This window comes from Leucoraja erinacea, chromosome 19 (genome assembly GCF_028641065.1).
Source record: "Leucoraja erinacea ecotype New England chromosome 19, Leri_hhj_1, whole genome shotgun sequence".
In the NCBI taxonomy this organism is placed as follows: Eukaryota; Metazoa; Chordata; class Chondrichthyes; order Rajiformes; family Rajidae; genus Leucoraja; species Leucoraja erinaceus.
The window spans coordinates 11,485,951-11,498,611 of record NC_073395.1 but is presented as its reverse complement, the minus strand read 5'-3'; the positions used below and the strand labels follow the sequence as shown (position 1 = coordinate 11,498,611).

Here is a 12,661-nt window from a genome sequence, read left to right as displayed (position 1 = left end):
CTCAGTAAAGCTCCATTATGACTGCGAGAAAATGTATCCCAACTGTGACCAATTTCTTGCTGGAGTTTTACCCACCCCGGTCAGAGGTTCCAACACTGTGCTGGAAATAGCATTGTGGATTAGTTGGAGGATCAACTTCTGTAACTTCACGGTTTAATAGCAACAGTCAATGATCCATTTCACCGGTCTGTCATAACAATCGAAATAAATTATTGTTGCGAGGAACTATAGTTTAATTTGTCTTTGTCAAGGCAACACTGGTATTGGCTATGTTTTCTTTGAACGTCAACAGTTTCCCATTGTCCTGGTTTATCGCATGTAACTCAAACAAAAACAACATTATAGATTCACATAAAAATATGATTTGTGACAGCATGGAAATATTAAATAAATCTCAGTAATATGTCAATATGGAATGAAAAAATGAATGATCTTGTATTTATTTAAAGCAGGTGGTCTTTAAATTAAATCAGTGCAAGAGGGCTGGGAAATGGACCCTCTGGTCAAGGAAGGATCTCTGAGCAACAATGTAATATAAAGCAATCTCTTTTTGTGATTGACGTTAGCAAGAAATTTAGCGTGGGTGGAACGCCCCAAAGCTTTGAAATTTTCCAGTCATTGTGGTCAAGACCTAAGTTTACTATTTCAAGACTATAGGACCTATTCTTTAGTTTGCTTTAGCTTAGAGAGACAGAGCCGGCCATCAATCACCTGTGCTCTAGTTCTCTCCTACACATTAGGGACAATTTATAGAAGCTAAGTAACCTACAAACCTGTACATCTTTGGAATGTAGGAAGAAATCTGTTCACCCGGAGAAAACCCACACGGTCATAGGGAGAACGTTAAAACTCCATTTAAACAACACCCATAGTCAGGATCGAACCCAGGTCTCTGGCACTGTAAGGCAGCAACTCTATCGCTGTGCCACTGTGAGGAGCAAAGAAAATACAGTTTTGCTCTCCATGAGAGGAGATATTGCTCTGTTACACGGTTCCCTCTTGCAAACGTGGGTGGATTTCTATCCCAGACTCAAAAAGAGTTCCGCCATTCAGCAATGGCATCCTGCACCAAGTAAAGTTTGAGGTTAGTACAACAAAATAAACTTCCAATGCAGTCCAGGAGTAAAAGTTCAGCATTTTCAGAGAGTTCATCGCCTATTTTATTTCACGTGGTTGTGATCGTTTGTACTTTAAATATGGAATAATAAGCAAGAGTGTTCTCAATGCTGCCCTTGTTCCTCCAATCTGCCACTTGCCAAAAGAAATACAAGTTAACATTCATGTGCATTTGAGAAACAATGGTGGTATTCATGGGAAATATCCTTGCTAATAGGATAAACTCTACATCTTATTGAACTTCATATGTGGACTTAGACCTTCCCTTACAGATCCAGCTGAGAGACTACCATGCCCATGCTGCCCGTGGCAAGAAGGAGCCCAAGCTAAGAGTTTTAGAAATAACAGAATCAGTTCATTGTATTCAGGGACAGTTCTTCCCCCCTTCACCTGCCACCCTGGTGTTTTGGGTAAGAAGGAACTGCAGATGCTGGTTTAAACCAAAGATAGACAGATAAACCTGGAGTACTCAGCGGACAGGCAGCATCTCTGGAAAGAAGGAATGGGTGACGTTTTGGGTTGAAACGTTGTTTTGGGTGTCAGGCGAAGGCAGGAGAAAGGGAAAGATAGAGCAGCCATGATTGAAGGGCCAAGTAGACTTGATGGGCCGAATGCCTAATTCTGCTCCAAGAACTTATGAATTTATGAAACTTAAATTCTATGAAAGACTGTATTTAAAAGAAAAAGATTTAATTAAGTTTGTTGCCACCCTGTGAGAACAGAGCCCTAATGAATGAAAACCCTTTCTCCGAAAGCAGAACAGGATGTTTTACAGAAAGATAAGCCCAGATAAGAGAAGTTAATGCAGCCCACCTTTTCAAACCTACCATAGGCCCCAACATGCAGCCTGTCATTGAACGTTTGTCCTTCAGCGTATTCCAGGCATTAATCATTTTGTGATGAAGTGCCTCTGAGCCGTTTCCTTTAATAATTTGTTCCTGCCTTGCATTATCTACAGTGGTCTGTTGAGTTGGACTTAATGTGCCACATCAAATTGGTATTTCAAATATTATTCTATGAATTATTATCTAATCCCATGCTCTATATGTCACCCGTTATTTTTAACCTCTGGACATCAGTCAAGATCAAGTCCGTAACTTAGCTCTTTCTGTGTGATCTCATATGCATGGGAGAAATATATTGTCCAGTTCTGGGCCACAAGTCCCTGGAAATAGCTAATGATGAGAATATTGGATGCCGTATATTATGGTCACCTCTTGTACCATGCATTTGCCGCTAATTGTTAGACAGCAAGAAATATTACTTACATTTTATTTATATTGCACACTTCATAAAATCCACAGGGGCTATTGAACACATCTGATTCGATCACAGGCTCGTTTGATGGCATCTGTCAGATAATAACATTGAAATCCTCTGTCATGAGTTTGGAATATTCCTTTATGTTATATTACAATGCCTCAAGGGGGAAAGTCTGTAAAGGAAATCCATGATCTCCGAGTGAAAGAGGTGTCGAAACATTATGGAAACAGGGTGATTGTATCTATCAGGTAGTTTGATAAGTTAGATACTGATAAACTATCCTAGTGGGGAATTCAGTAAAAGTTGTACGGTTAGAACTGGGCTATTTAAAGCTAATTCAAGAAGTATTTCTTACACAAAAGAACTTGGTCCGGCACAGTGGCGCAACGGTGGAGTTGCTGCCTTACAGCGCCAGACACACAGGTTCAGTCCTGAATACAGGTGCTCTCTGTGCAGAGTTTGCACGCTCTCCCTGTGAGCGCGTGGATTTTCTCCGGGTGCTCCAGTTTCCTCCCACACTCCAAAGACATAAAGCTTTGTAGGCTAATTGGCTTCAGTAAAATTCTAAATTGTACCCAGTGTGTAGGATAGTGCTACACGATGGTTGGTCGGCGTGGACTAAAGAGCCTTTTTCCATGCTGTATCTCTAAAGTCTAAGTTATAAAAAAAAAGTTGGAGATGTTGGATCAGAAGAAGCGCCAGGATTTTGAGAAAAACAAGAAATATAACCAAGCCACAGGAATATGTGGTCTAATTGAATGGCAAAGAGGCTGTAGGAACCAAGACTGACTCCAGTGTATGTCATATAGTCACTACCTGACCAGTGGTCCTGTACCTCGTGGAACTGTGCACTGCATGCCAATACAACCATGCATTTAACTTATGTTAACCAGACCCTTTTTATGTGCCTATTCAACCAGGGGAACAGGTTAGGACTAATCCCACATATTTGCCAACTTGGTCTTCTGTAAAGATTCAAAACTTTTGTCGAAGAGAGTTTGAGGTCCAGGATAAGGTTTGAGAAACTACATTTTATTTATGATGCCTAGTCTGATTTAGGCAGGAGTAACATCTTCCATTAGGTCATTCACAGTCCTGGTCTATTTATAATGTCTCGGTTCTGGTATCCTCTGTAATTCTTTCCTGCACTTTCTCTATTTCCTCCACATCCTTTTTATGATGTGAAGACAGCATTCAAAGTTACTGTATCCAGGATTCGATTCCACCTTGCTGTAATCTCCCGGCCTTTCATTTTCACGACTGTGTTAGTTCAGTCTCCGGTCAGTTAAGGATCTACGGGCTTAATTTCTCTGCTGCTGGAAAGGTCGAAAATTACTTTTGTGGGGCAGACTGGCCTTTGCATCAAATGATGTGTCGTGATTGATATAAAGTGTAAAGTATTTAAAACATGGATAGGTGTTCATATCTGATCAATATTATGTTTGAAATGCAAGATGTTTTCCCGTTCAACTAGTTATTTTATTTTTCTTCTTTAACCCTCAGATTCAGGAGTCACTGTGAAGATCTCCTACATCTTACTTAGCTTTGGCCTGATCCTTGGTGTCATCAATTGCCTGGAGCTGTGATTGTAGCCAATATTATCTTCTTTGTACATCGGTAAAGAGCTCTCCGTGAGGTGACTGAATCGTCTCAAGCCTGTAAAGATCGTTGCTCGCTGCAGACATCTCTGGTACCATCAAAAGCCAAATATAACATGAATTTGAAAGACTTATTGTACACTTCTCATGGACAGAAGGCATCAAGGAACTTTATCCCCATCCACCACCCACCTTGCCCACCCGCCCCCATTAAATACCAAGTAAACATAACATTGGAAGTGAATCAAAGGAATTCTTTTGACTTGTTCCAATCTGCCTTATATAAACACTTACACTGATCTATGGCAGTTGCATGATTTGATCTAATGGCGCGGCTACCAGTGACAAAATACCATAGCTTAGAGTTTGAGGAAAATAATAGAATTCACCACACATAGGTGCTTTAACATTTAACAAAAAAATAGTTAAGTGAACTAGACAATGAATGCATTGGTTGTTTTAAAAAAAATGAATGGAAGGTTAACCTTGTCATGTACTGTGTCTGTATGCAGCACTATTCCGTAGAGTTGAAGGCAGCCAATCTCCCTTGAATGAGAACCTTCTATTTAGAGTAACAGTCATAACACATACAATAGATTGCAGATTTATGGTTATCAGGCCACATTTTCCTTTAGAGAAGTGCACACTCTGGGTGTTTGAAATCTGCTGCATCTTTTAGTTGCCGTGTTGTGCATGCTGGCATTGAGACATCCTACAATCTTGTTCTAAGTAGGATGACAGTAGTTTCATACTCAAAGCCAGGCCCTGTAATCAGCAAATAGATTTTTTACATTTATACTCAATTATCAATTTGTTTAAGTTGTATGTAGATTTATACTGAAAAAGCAACATTCCAATATAAATCTTAAAATGTTAATGTATATTCTTTGTTGACCGCCCTTCTTGGAAAATTAGATGAGATTCAACAGTGTTTATAAAATTCTGCTAGGCATCCTTATATTCTTTGGCCAACACTGTTAATTGGTTGATTACACTCAGCAGGTCTGGCAGAATCAGTGGAAAGGGAAACCAAAGGTCTCTGGCCTGAAACATTAACTATTTTGTCTCTCTCTGTAGGTGCTCCCTGACGTGTTGAGTGTTTCCAGTATTTTCTGTTTTACATTTATTTCAAATGTCCAGCATCTGCAGTGTAATTGCCAACAGTTTGTCCTCTTCCTTTTTCATTAATTTGGCATCCTCCTCATTCTGTAGCTCTGCCCAGTTCACAAACAGTTCCTGAGGAATTGCTTCCATGCTCCCAAAGAATGGCCTTCATCACACAGGTTGACATTACCTTCAATCAAGTGTTGCAAATCTTCTACACGTTCTCCACACACATTCTAGGTCAATAGGCAGGTCTGATGACCTGAGACGTCAACAAAAAAGGACCTTAAAACCCATCAAGCCTGTGCTAATTCTGAAAGACTACATACATTGGCTGTTCACTGCTCTTTCTCCGCTGCCCTCCAAATCCCTTTACAATTACAAATCTTATTCCCTGATGCATTTCCTTACTTCCATCACCACTTTACGAAGCTTATTCTGCAACACAGCTCATTGGATTTTAAATCAAAGTCACCTTAGCTTTATTTTAACCAGTTATCTTGTCTGTAGTTGGAGAAGGTCAGTGAGTTAGCAGTAATTACTAAATCCCATTTATCATGCACCAGTCTAACTTGTAAGGGTGAAAGTAAAATAAGGTCCCTACAATGTCAAAATGTTGGTAAGTTTATGCTTAATGCAGGGCATTACAAAACAGTAAATCCTTGACGCTTCCAATGCCCTGGATCTCTCGTGTGGAGATGGTTACTTCACATTTCTAGAGACATGGATAATTTTTCTCTGAAGGAGACTAGTGACTAGGGTGTTCAGCTTGAGAATTAGCATTGAGATGAGGAGAAGATGATGAACCTTGGACTTCAGTACCCCAGAGGAATGTGGGAGCTCCATCGCTATTTTTGTTCAAAGCAGAATAAATGGATTTCCCTGCATTGAGGATATCAGGAGATTGTGGGGTTGGATATTGGGGCTGAGGTAACACAAAATCAACAATGCTCTTAATGAAGGTTGGAGCAAACTTGAAGGGCAGATCACCTACTCCTATTTCTTCAGTTCAGATAAACTTGGCATCAATTGTCAAGAGAAGGTTTTAGTGTTCAATCAATGGACCTTTTGCACATCCATTTATGATATCACAGCACATGGTAAGTTGTCAGATCATTTTTTGAATGAAATATAATGTGATTTAAATAAACAAAGTGCCCATCTTGCAAAAGTAACATTGCATGAGGGTGAGGGAGGGATTCATTTAACTGAAGCAGCAGAGGAGACCACAAATAATTTCAGAATCACCCAGCATCATCCAATGCAGTGATTTTGGTTTTGGGATAGGATGAGTCCACAGCGTCTTTTACCTAGAGTATGGGGAATCGAGAACCAGACGACATAGGTTTAAGGTGAGAGGGGAAAGATTTAATAGGAACCTGAGGAGCAACCTTTTCACACAGTTATATGGAACGAGCTGCCAGGAGAGGTAACTCAGGCAAATACTATTATTTAAAAGACATTTGGACAGGTAGATGGATAGGAATGGTTTAGAGGGATAAGGGCCACAGGCAGGTGAGACTAGCATAGATGGGGCATGGGCTAAGTTGGGCCGAAGGGCTTGTTTCCATGCTGTATGACTCTAAAACTATAGGATTTCCATTGAGAAACATGGATTATACTACAGGGTTTCAATGCCAACATGTTCATAACTAAATGTTTAAGCACTTCCACGTTTTTGTTGCTATATCAGTAAATACAGCGGTGATATCAAATACTTAGAGATGAGCACAAACTCCAATCGGTGTAGAAAGTACTGCAGCAGCTGCCAAAACGCCTGAAAATAGCTAACGCTTTTGACTGTCTATAAAATTTCCAGTGTTACATGTTGGTGCTGTGTGAGGAATTTAAAGTCCATTTATGATTCACTTGTCAATTAAGATTGAATGTGTGACTGTTGCAAGTAACGCAAATGGTGTTGAATCAGCGGGGTAAAATATTAGTGCAATCTCATGCTTTAAAAACAGAGTAATAGCTTTTGAATGAAACTTAGCACAATCTTGCTAGATAGAGGTAGATTCTTCTCCTAGATTTCATGCTCTCTTCAAGCTTTGTCAGTAATAATGCAGAACTAGGCACTAAGGTATGTCGTATGTAACTTCAGTAGTTTTAGTAACAATGGATTTTTTGCACTATGTCATTTTTAATATGAACTAAATTAGTTATTCTGATTTTAGTTACTCCATAGTTCTGTCATCTAGATTTACTTTCTGACGGTTCATTTGTCACATGTTTGTTCACTTTCAATTCAAGTATTTCTTGATCAAATTCATTTGTTACAACCGATTTCTGAACACATAAATAAATCAGAAGGGTCTCCTAAAACACATTATATAATTCCCTGTTGATTTGCTGGTTGTGTTTGATAATCAGTTGTGAAGGAATTGTGCCTCATTTTTAGGTATATAAACAATTGGCTTGATTTCTAACAATCCCATTCCGTGCACTTTTGTTATTATTAAGTCTGTTGACACAATGTAAAATGCGCCCCAGTTTTGTGGTGGGGTATTAACACGATGCATTTGTTTAAAATACCTCAGTCTACTAATTTAAAGGACTTCCTTCAAATGATGAGACTCTGAAGTGTTTGTCCACTGTCTTCCCAATAACAGCTCAGTACTACACTGAACAACTTCATAATGGAATTAATTACCTGTCAATTTGCAAAGTGACTGTACTTTGTTAACACTTTGATAAATTACCAGATAAGTAAATTGTTTCAAGCATAGGGGCAGTGTTAACCCATGCTAATTTCAAAGCTGTAAGTTACATGTCTATGTTCAGTTGTGACTTCCTGGCAACATTATTTCATTATCCTCAAATTAACCTGATGATACTCTCAAAATGTACAGATTCCACAGATGTTGCCTAACCATCCGAATGTTTCCAGTGTTTTCTGTTTTTTATTTCAGGTTCCTAGTATCTGCAGTGTTTTGATTTTAAAATGGCTTTAACTGTTGAAATAAACTATATTCGGACCAGAAGTGGTATGTGACATTGTGCATGGGATTACAGTGAAATGCAAAAAAAAGGTTCTTTTTACACCCTCTTTTATTAAACTGAGAGTGCTCTGATTCCTATAACTGGGAGCACAGACTGCCATTTTTTTTACCAACTGATATATGGTTTTATGGGATCATTAATTCATACAGGTATTGTAGATGAAGTAAACATTAGCTCTCTGCTGATTTATCATACCTGTTCTGGTATCAACTAATCACTTGTACTGATGAGTAACCACTATTCTCAATTAAAGTTTATATAGACTGTAAATACCGCCTATTGTTTTTGTGAGTTATGTGGCTCAACTGGCCATGTTTTCTGGTTTAATGTTCTTATGGTTTTTACTTCGAAGTCTCCCTGGTGGAATCATGACAGTTTTATTGATTTAATGTGTTGTTGTGGTGACACAAAACATACTCTCAGTGGCAACCCTATATATCCTGTATCCAACGGTGCTTACATTTTCGAACAATTTTAATCACGACTCTCGGATGTATTTTAAAGCAGAAACATCCATACTTTCCAGAAATCCATCTGAGCACATGTCTGCTGAACCACGGTACAAAAACTGTTGTGGAACATGTACAGATGGAAAGGAAGCTTCTAGCCCCACATCAACTGAATGGTAGTCATCAACAGTCTTTGCTGAATGTGTTATTTTTAGTTGCTCTCACTTCACCATTCAGGACATGCTGTCCCTGAAGGAAGTTTAAGTTAACAGTGTAAAACAAGCTAGACAACCGTGAATCTTTAGACTTTAGAGATAGCGTGGAAACAGGCCCTTTGGTCCACAGAATCCATGCCGACCAGCAATCAACCCATACACTAACATTGGGGACAATTATACCGAAACCAATTAACCTACAAAACTGCACGTCTTTGGAACAGGCGAAGAAACCAGAGCACCCGGTGAAAACTTACGTGGTCACAGGGAGAACGTACAAACTCCGTTCAGACAGCACCCGCAGTCAGAATCGTTCCCGGGTCTCTGGTGCTGTCAGGCAACAACTCTACCGTTGCGCCACTGTGTTGCCCTAATTAAATGGCTACATTCAGGTCCACGTATTATATCTTCTACAAATACCTGCAATTATCTATACGAGCATAACTCAGCCAACAGCCTTGGGACTTTGATGTTGCTGCACCTGGGAATTTTCCAGATTATTGAATATTACATTATTAAATCAAAACAGGCATTAATTTCAAATGTTTTTAATATGTTATGCAGTAATATAATGCATCCTCCAGTGAACCCAGGGTGTTCAAAGTATACGTGAAACACACTCTGGATCCTAGCTGGAGCCACTAAACCTACCTGTTACCTGAGCCTGAACCTAACCCTGACTCCAGCCACACATCCTGCCGAGAGTCCAGATCCCATCCCTGGCCACAATCCAGAATCTTTGATCAGACTTTACTGGACTTTATCCTGCAATAAACATTATTCCCTGTATCATGTATCTGTGCACTGTGGATGGCTCGATTGCACTCGTGTATTGTCTTTACACTGATTGGTTAACACGCAACAAAAGCTTTTCACTGTACCTCGGTACACGTGACAATGAACTAAAATGAACACACAACCTGCTTGCTGATTTCAGACATTCCAGACTAAAGCATAAACCAACTGCTAAATCATCTGGATCTCTGAACAATTGAATGCCAAATTATCCAAGATTTTGCTTTATTACACATCACGTAAACTCTTCTATTTTCAAATCACTTGAACCTCCATTGTCATATCCCTCACTTAGCTGACAGCTACCATGTTCAAATGTTCCACAGAGACTCGGTCAGGGCCAAGTGAACTCTCTCCAATTGACTGACTAGATTGACGGCTTCTCTGACTGCTGGTCCACGTGCTGATGACCACAGCAGAGCTGACGTTGGTCTTTGTCCTCATTAGCCACTGGCTGACACCTGATCGACCGCATGATTAGTTCCAGATTGCCCACCCAGGCCTGGCCATCTGACAGAGCAGCCGTCTTGGCCGTGCTTCTTCACAGTTACAATCTCAGGTTGTTTTTGTCATTGGTGTTGTCTTCTTGCACTTTTATTGTTGGTTTTATGTGTATGTTTGTGTGTGTGTGTGTGTGTGTACATATATAGATATATATATATAATTTATGTGTGAGAGAGTATGAGTATATATGTGTGTATGCATATATATATATATGTATATATTATATATATATATGTGTGTGTGTATAAATATTTGTGTGTATGTATATGTGCTTATATACATGATATAAATGTGTGTGTATATATATGTGTATGTATACATATATATATATATATATATACTGTATATATATATATATATGTATATATGTATATATATATATATATATATATATATATATATATATATATATATATATATATATATGTATATGTCTTAACCCGAAATGTCACCCATTCCTTCTCACCAGAGATGCTGCTGAGTTACTCAAGCTTTTTGTGTCTATCTTCGGTTTAAACCAGCATCTGCAGTTCTTTCCTGCACACACCCACACACACACGTGTGTGTGTGTGTGCGTGTGTGTGTATAACACACACAGGCAAATTAGTATTTACATTACTCAAAAGAGGTAACATCACTGGTCTGTGGTTGGGAAATGTTACTGTTCTACAGTGGTAATGTTTTCTCTCCCTTTGTCTTCTCGTCTCTCTCTCTCTAATTGTCTCTTTGTCTTCCTGTTTCATAAATAAAGAATATTACTGTTCAAACATAGCTAATGTACATGGTTTACCGATGATCAATGATTGGGTTAAATTAGACAGTGTCATTGCTTCACACTTGGATAACAAGTATATCCTCAGTTTATAATGTACAGGAAAACTTCAATAATCCAGCAAGCTCAATATTTGGTGGTGGTGTCAGATTCTCGGATTCTCCCATCAATTTAAAGTTTTTCCTGGTTATATCCCAAACCACTTTTAATGACTATTTTTCAAATGTTATAATACTTTTTCCAGGAAATCAGGTAAGTTTGAAGAGAGCGCGGGGACGAAGGCCCTGTGAGTTGTAACGGAGGGCAGGAATATTGGCCCTGGTGAGTTGGAAGGGATTACAGGAACCCGGCCTCTGGTGAGGAGGAGGTAATCACCATTGTGATTCAGGGGCCAAACCATTAGGATTCCAAATCATTGGATCATGGATTACTGGAGTGTTACTCTATTTGATTTTAGTTTAGTTTAGAGATACAGCGCGGAAATAGGCCCTTACTTGGTGCCTGGAGTAAAAGTCCATTTGGAAGTTGAATGACATCAGACAAAACCCTGCACAGAATATTTATTTATATGTCTTTCCATTTGGATAGTGTGCCATGGTTCACAGATTCCCCACGGAGGTTGGAGGAGATGAGGTTGATATGCATGGAGTTATCCATATGTAGTAATCGTTTCATTAACTCAAGCAAGAATTACATTGTCCTATTGTTGTTACATGGGATTTTTGTTCTGGATCAACTGTTGGGTTCTGCCTTCATGGCCACATCTCTGGCCTGTTTGGGTTTCCACACAATTGGTGTACAACCTGGCTGTACAGCTGTAGAGTTGCTGCCTCACGGCTCCAGAGACCCGGGTTCAATCCTAGCAATTGGTGCTGTCTGTACGGAGTTTGTACGTTCTCCCTGTGACAGCATGGGTTTTCTCCGGGTGCTCTGGTTTCCTCCCACACTCCAAAAGCATACAGGTTTGAAGAAGGGTTTCGGTCCGAAACGTTACCTAATTCCTTCTCTCCATAGATGCTGCTGCACCCGCTGAGTTTCTCCAGCATTTTTGTGTACCTCAGGTTTGTAGGTTAATTGGTCTCTGCAAATTGTTATTTGTCCTTAGTGTGTAGGATAGTGTTAGTGTAGGGGGCGATCGCTAGTCGCCGTGGGCCGAAGGGCCTGTATCTCTAAAGTCTAAAACTCGAGGCAATTGGTCATAAATGTCAGAATAGGACAAAGGATAATAATCTGAAAAGCATCGATGCATCTGCTCCAAGAAAATGAATGTTTAACACTTGATCATCTTACAGTGAAGCAGCCTGAACAGAGTTGTGGTAAGTGGGCCAATACTTGGGAGCATCCTGTGTTCCTTTTATTAGAAATGTTGAGCAAATTGACTCAACAGATGTCTAAAAGCATAGACATTGTCTTGTGTTTTAATCTCACAGCTGCTGTGAGTTGCGTTTTTGGATTGTGCCCAGCAATTTAAGCAAAACAGTCATTTGCTTCATCGCAAATAAGAGGTTGTAACTGCACCCAAGGGGATTGTCAGCAATGTCAGAGACAGCCCCACCACCAGTGTTTTAGAAAGTTCTGATCATGATTCTGATCACTATCATTACACTTGAGGGGGATGAGAATCCAGAGAATTTGCTTGTTGGCAACACTCTATGAAGGCCAGAACAACTATGTTTAGTGTCAGTCTGGTCTAGTATCTCGAAGGCAGAAAGCTGCTGGTGCTGGTTCAAGCCACCTGGTAACCTAATACTTAAACTTAATACTGTAAAGAGGAGTGTATTTTTTTCAGATGAGGTTTCAAGCAGTTTCTACCTATTTTGATGGTGAAAGATGTTTATTCTA

At 39.6% G+C, this 12,661-nt stretch overlaps 1 protein-coding gene across 5 annotated transcripts in view; it reads left to right on the top strand.

The window, feature by feature from the left end:
• LOC129706216 (contactin-1-like) overlaps nucleotides 1–8,354 on the top strand; it is a 427,793-nt gene extending 419,439 nt beyond the window's left edge. For all 5 annotated transcript variants that reach the window (XM_055650289.1, XM_055650292.1, XM_055650287.1 and 2 more), the window contains one exon: nucleotides 3,883–8,354. In XM_055650289.1, coding sequence (XP_055506264.1) covers nucleotides 3,883–3,965 — 83 coding nt within the window. In that variant the 3' untranslated portion in view covers nucleotides 3,966–8,354. The remainder of the gene's footprint in view (nucleotides 1–3,882) is intronic.
• The last annotated feature ends 4,307 nt before the right edge of the window (nucleotides 8,355–12,661 follow it).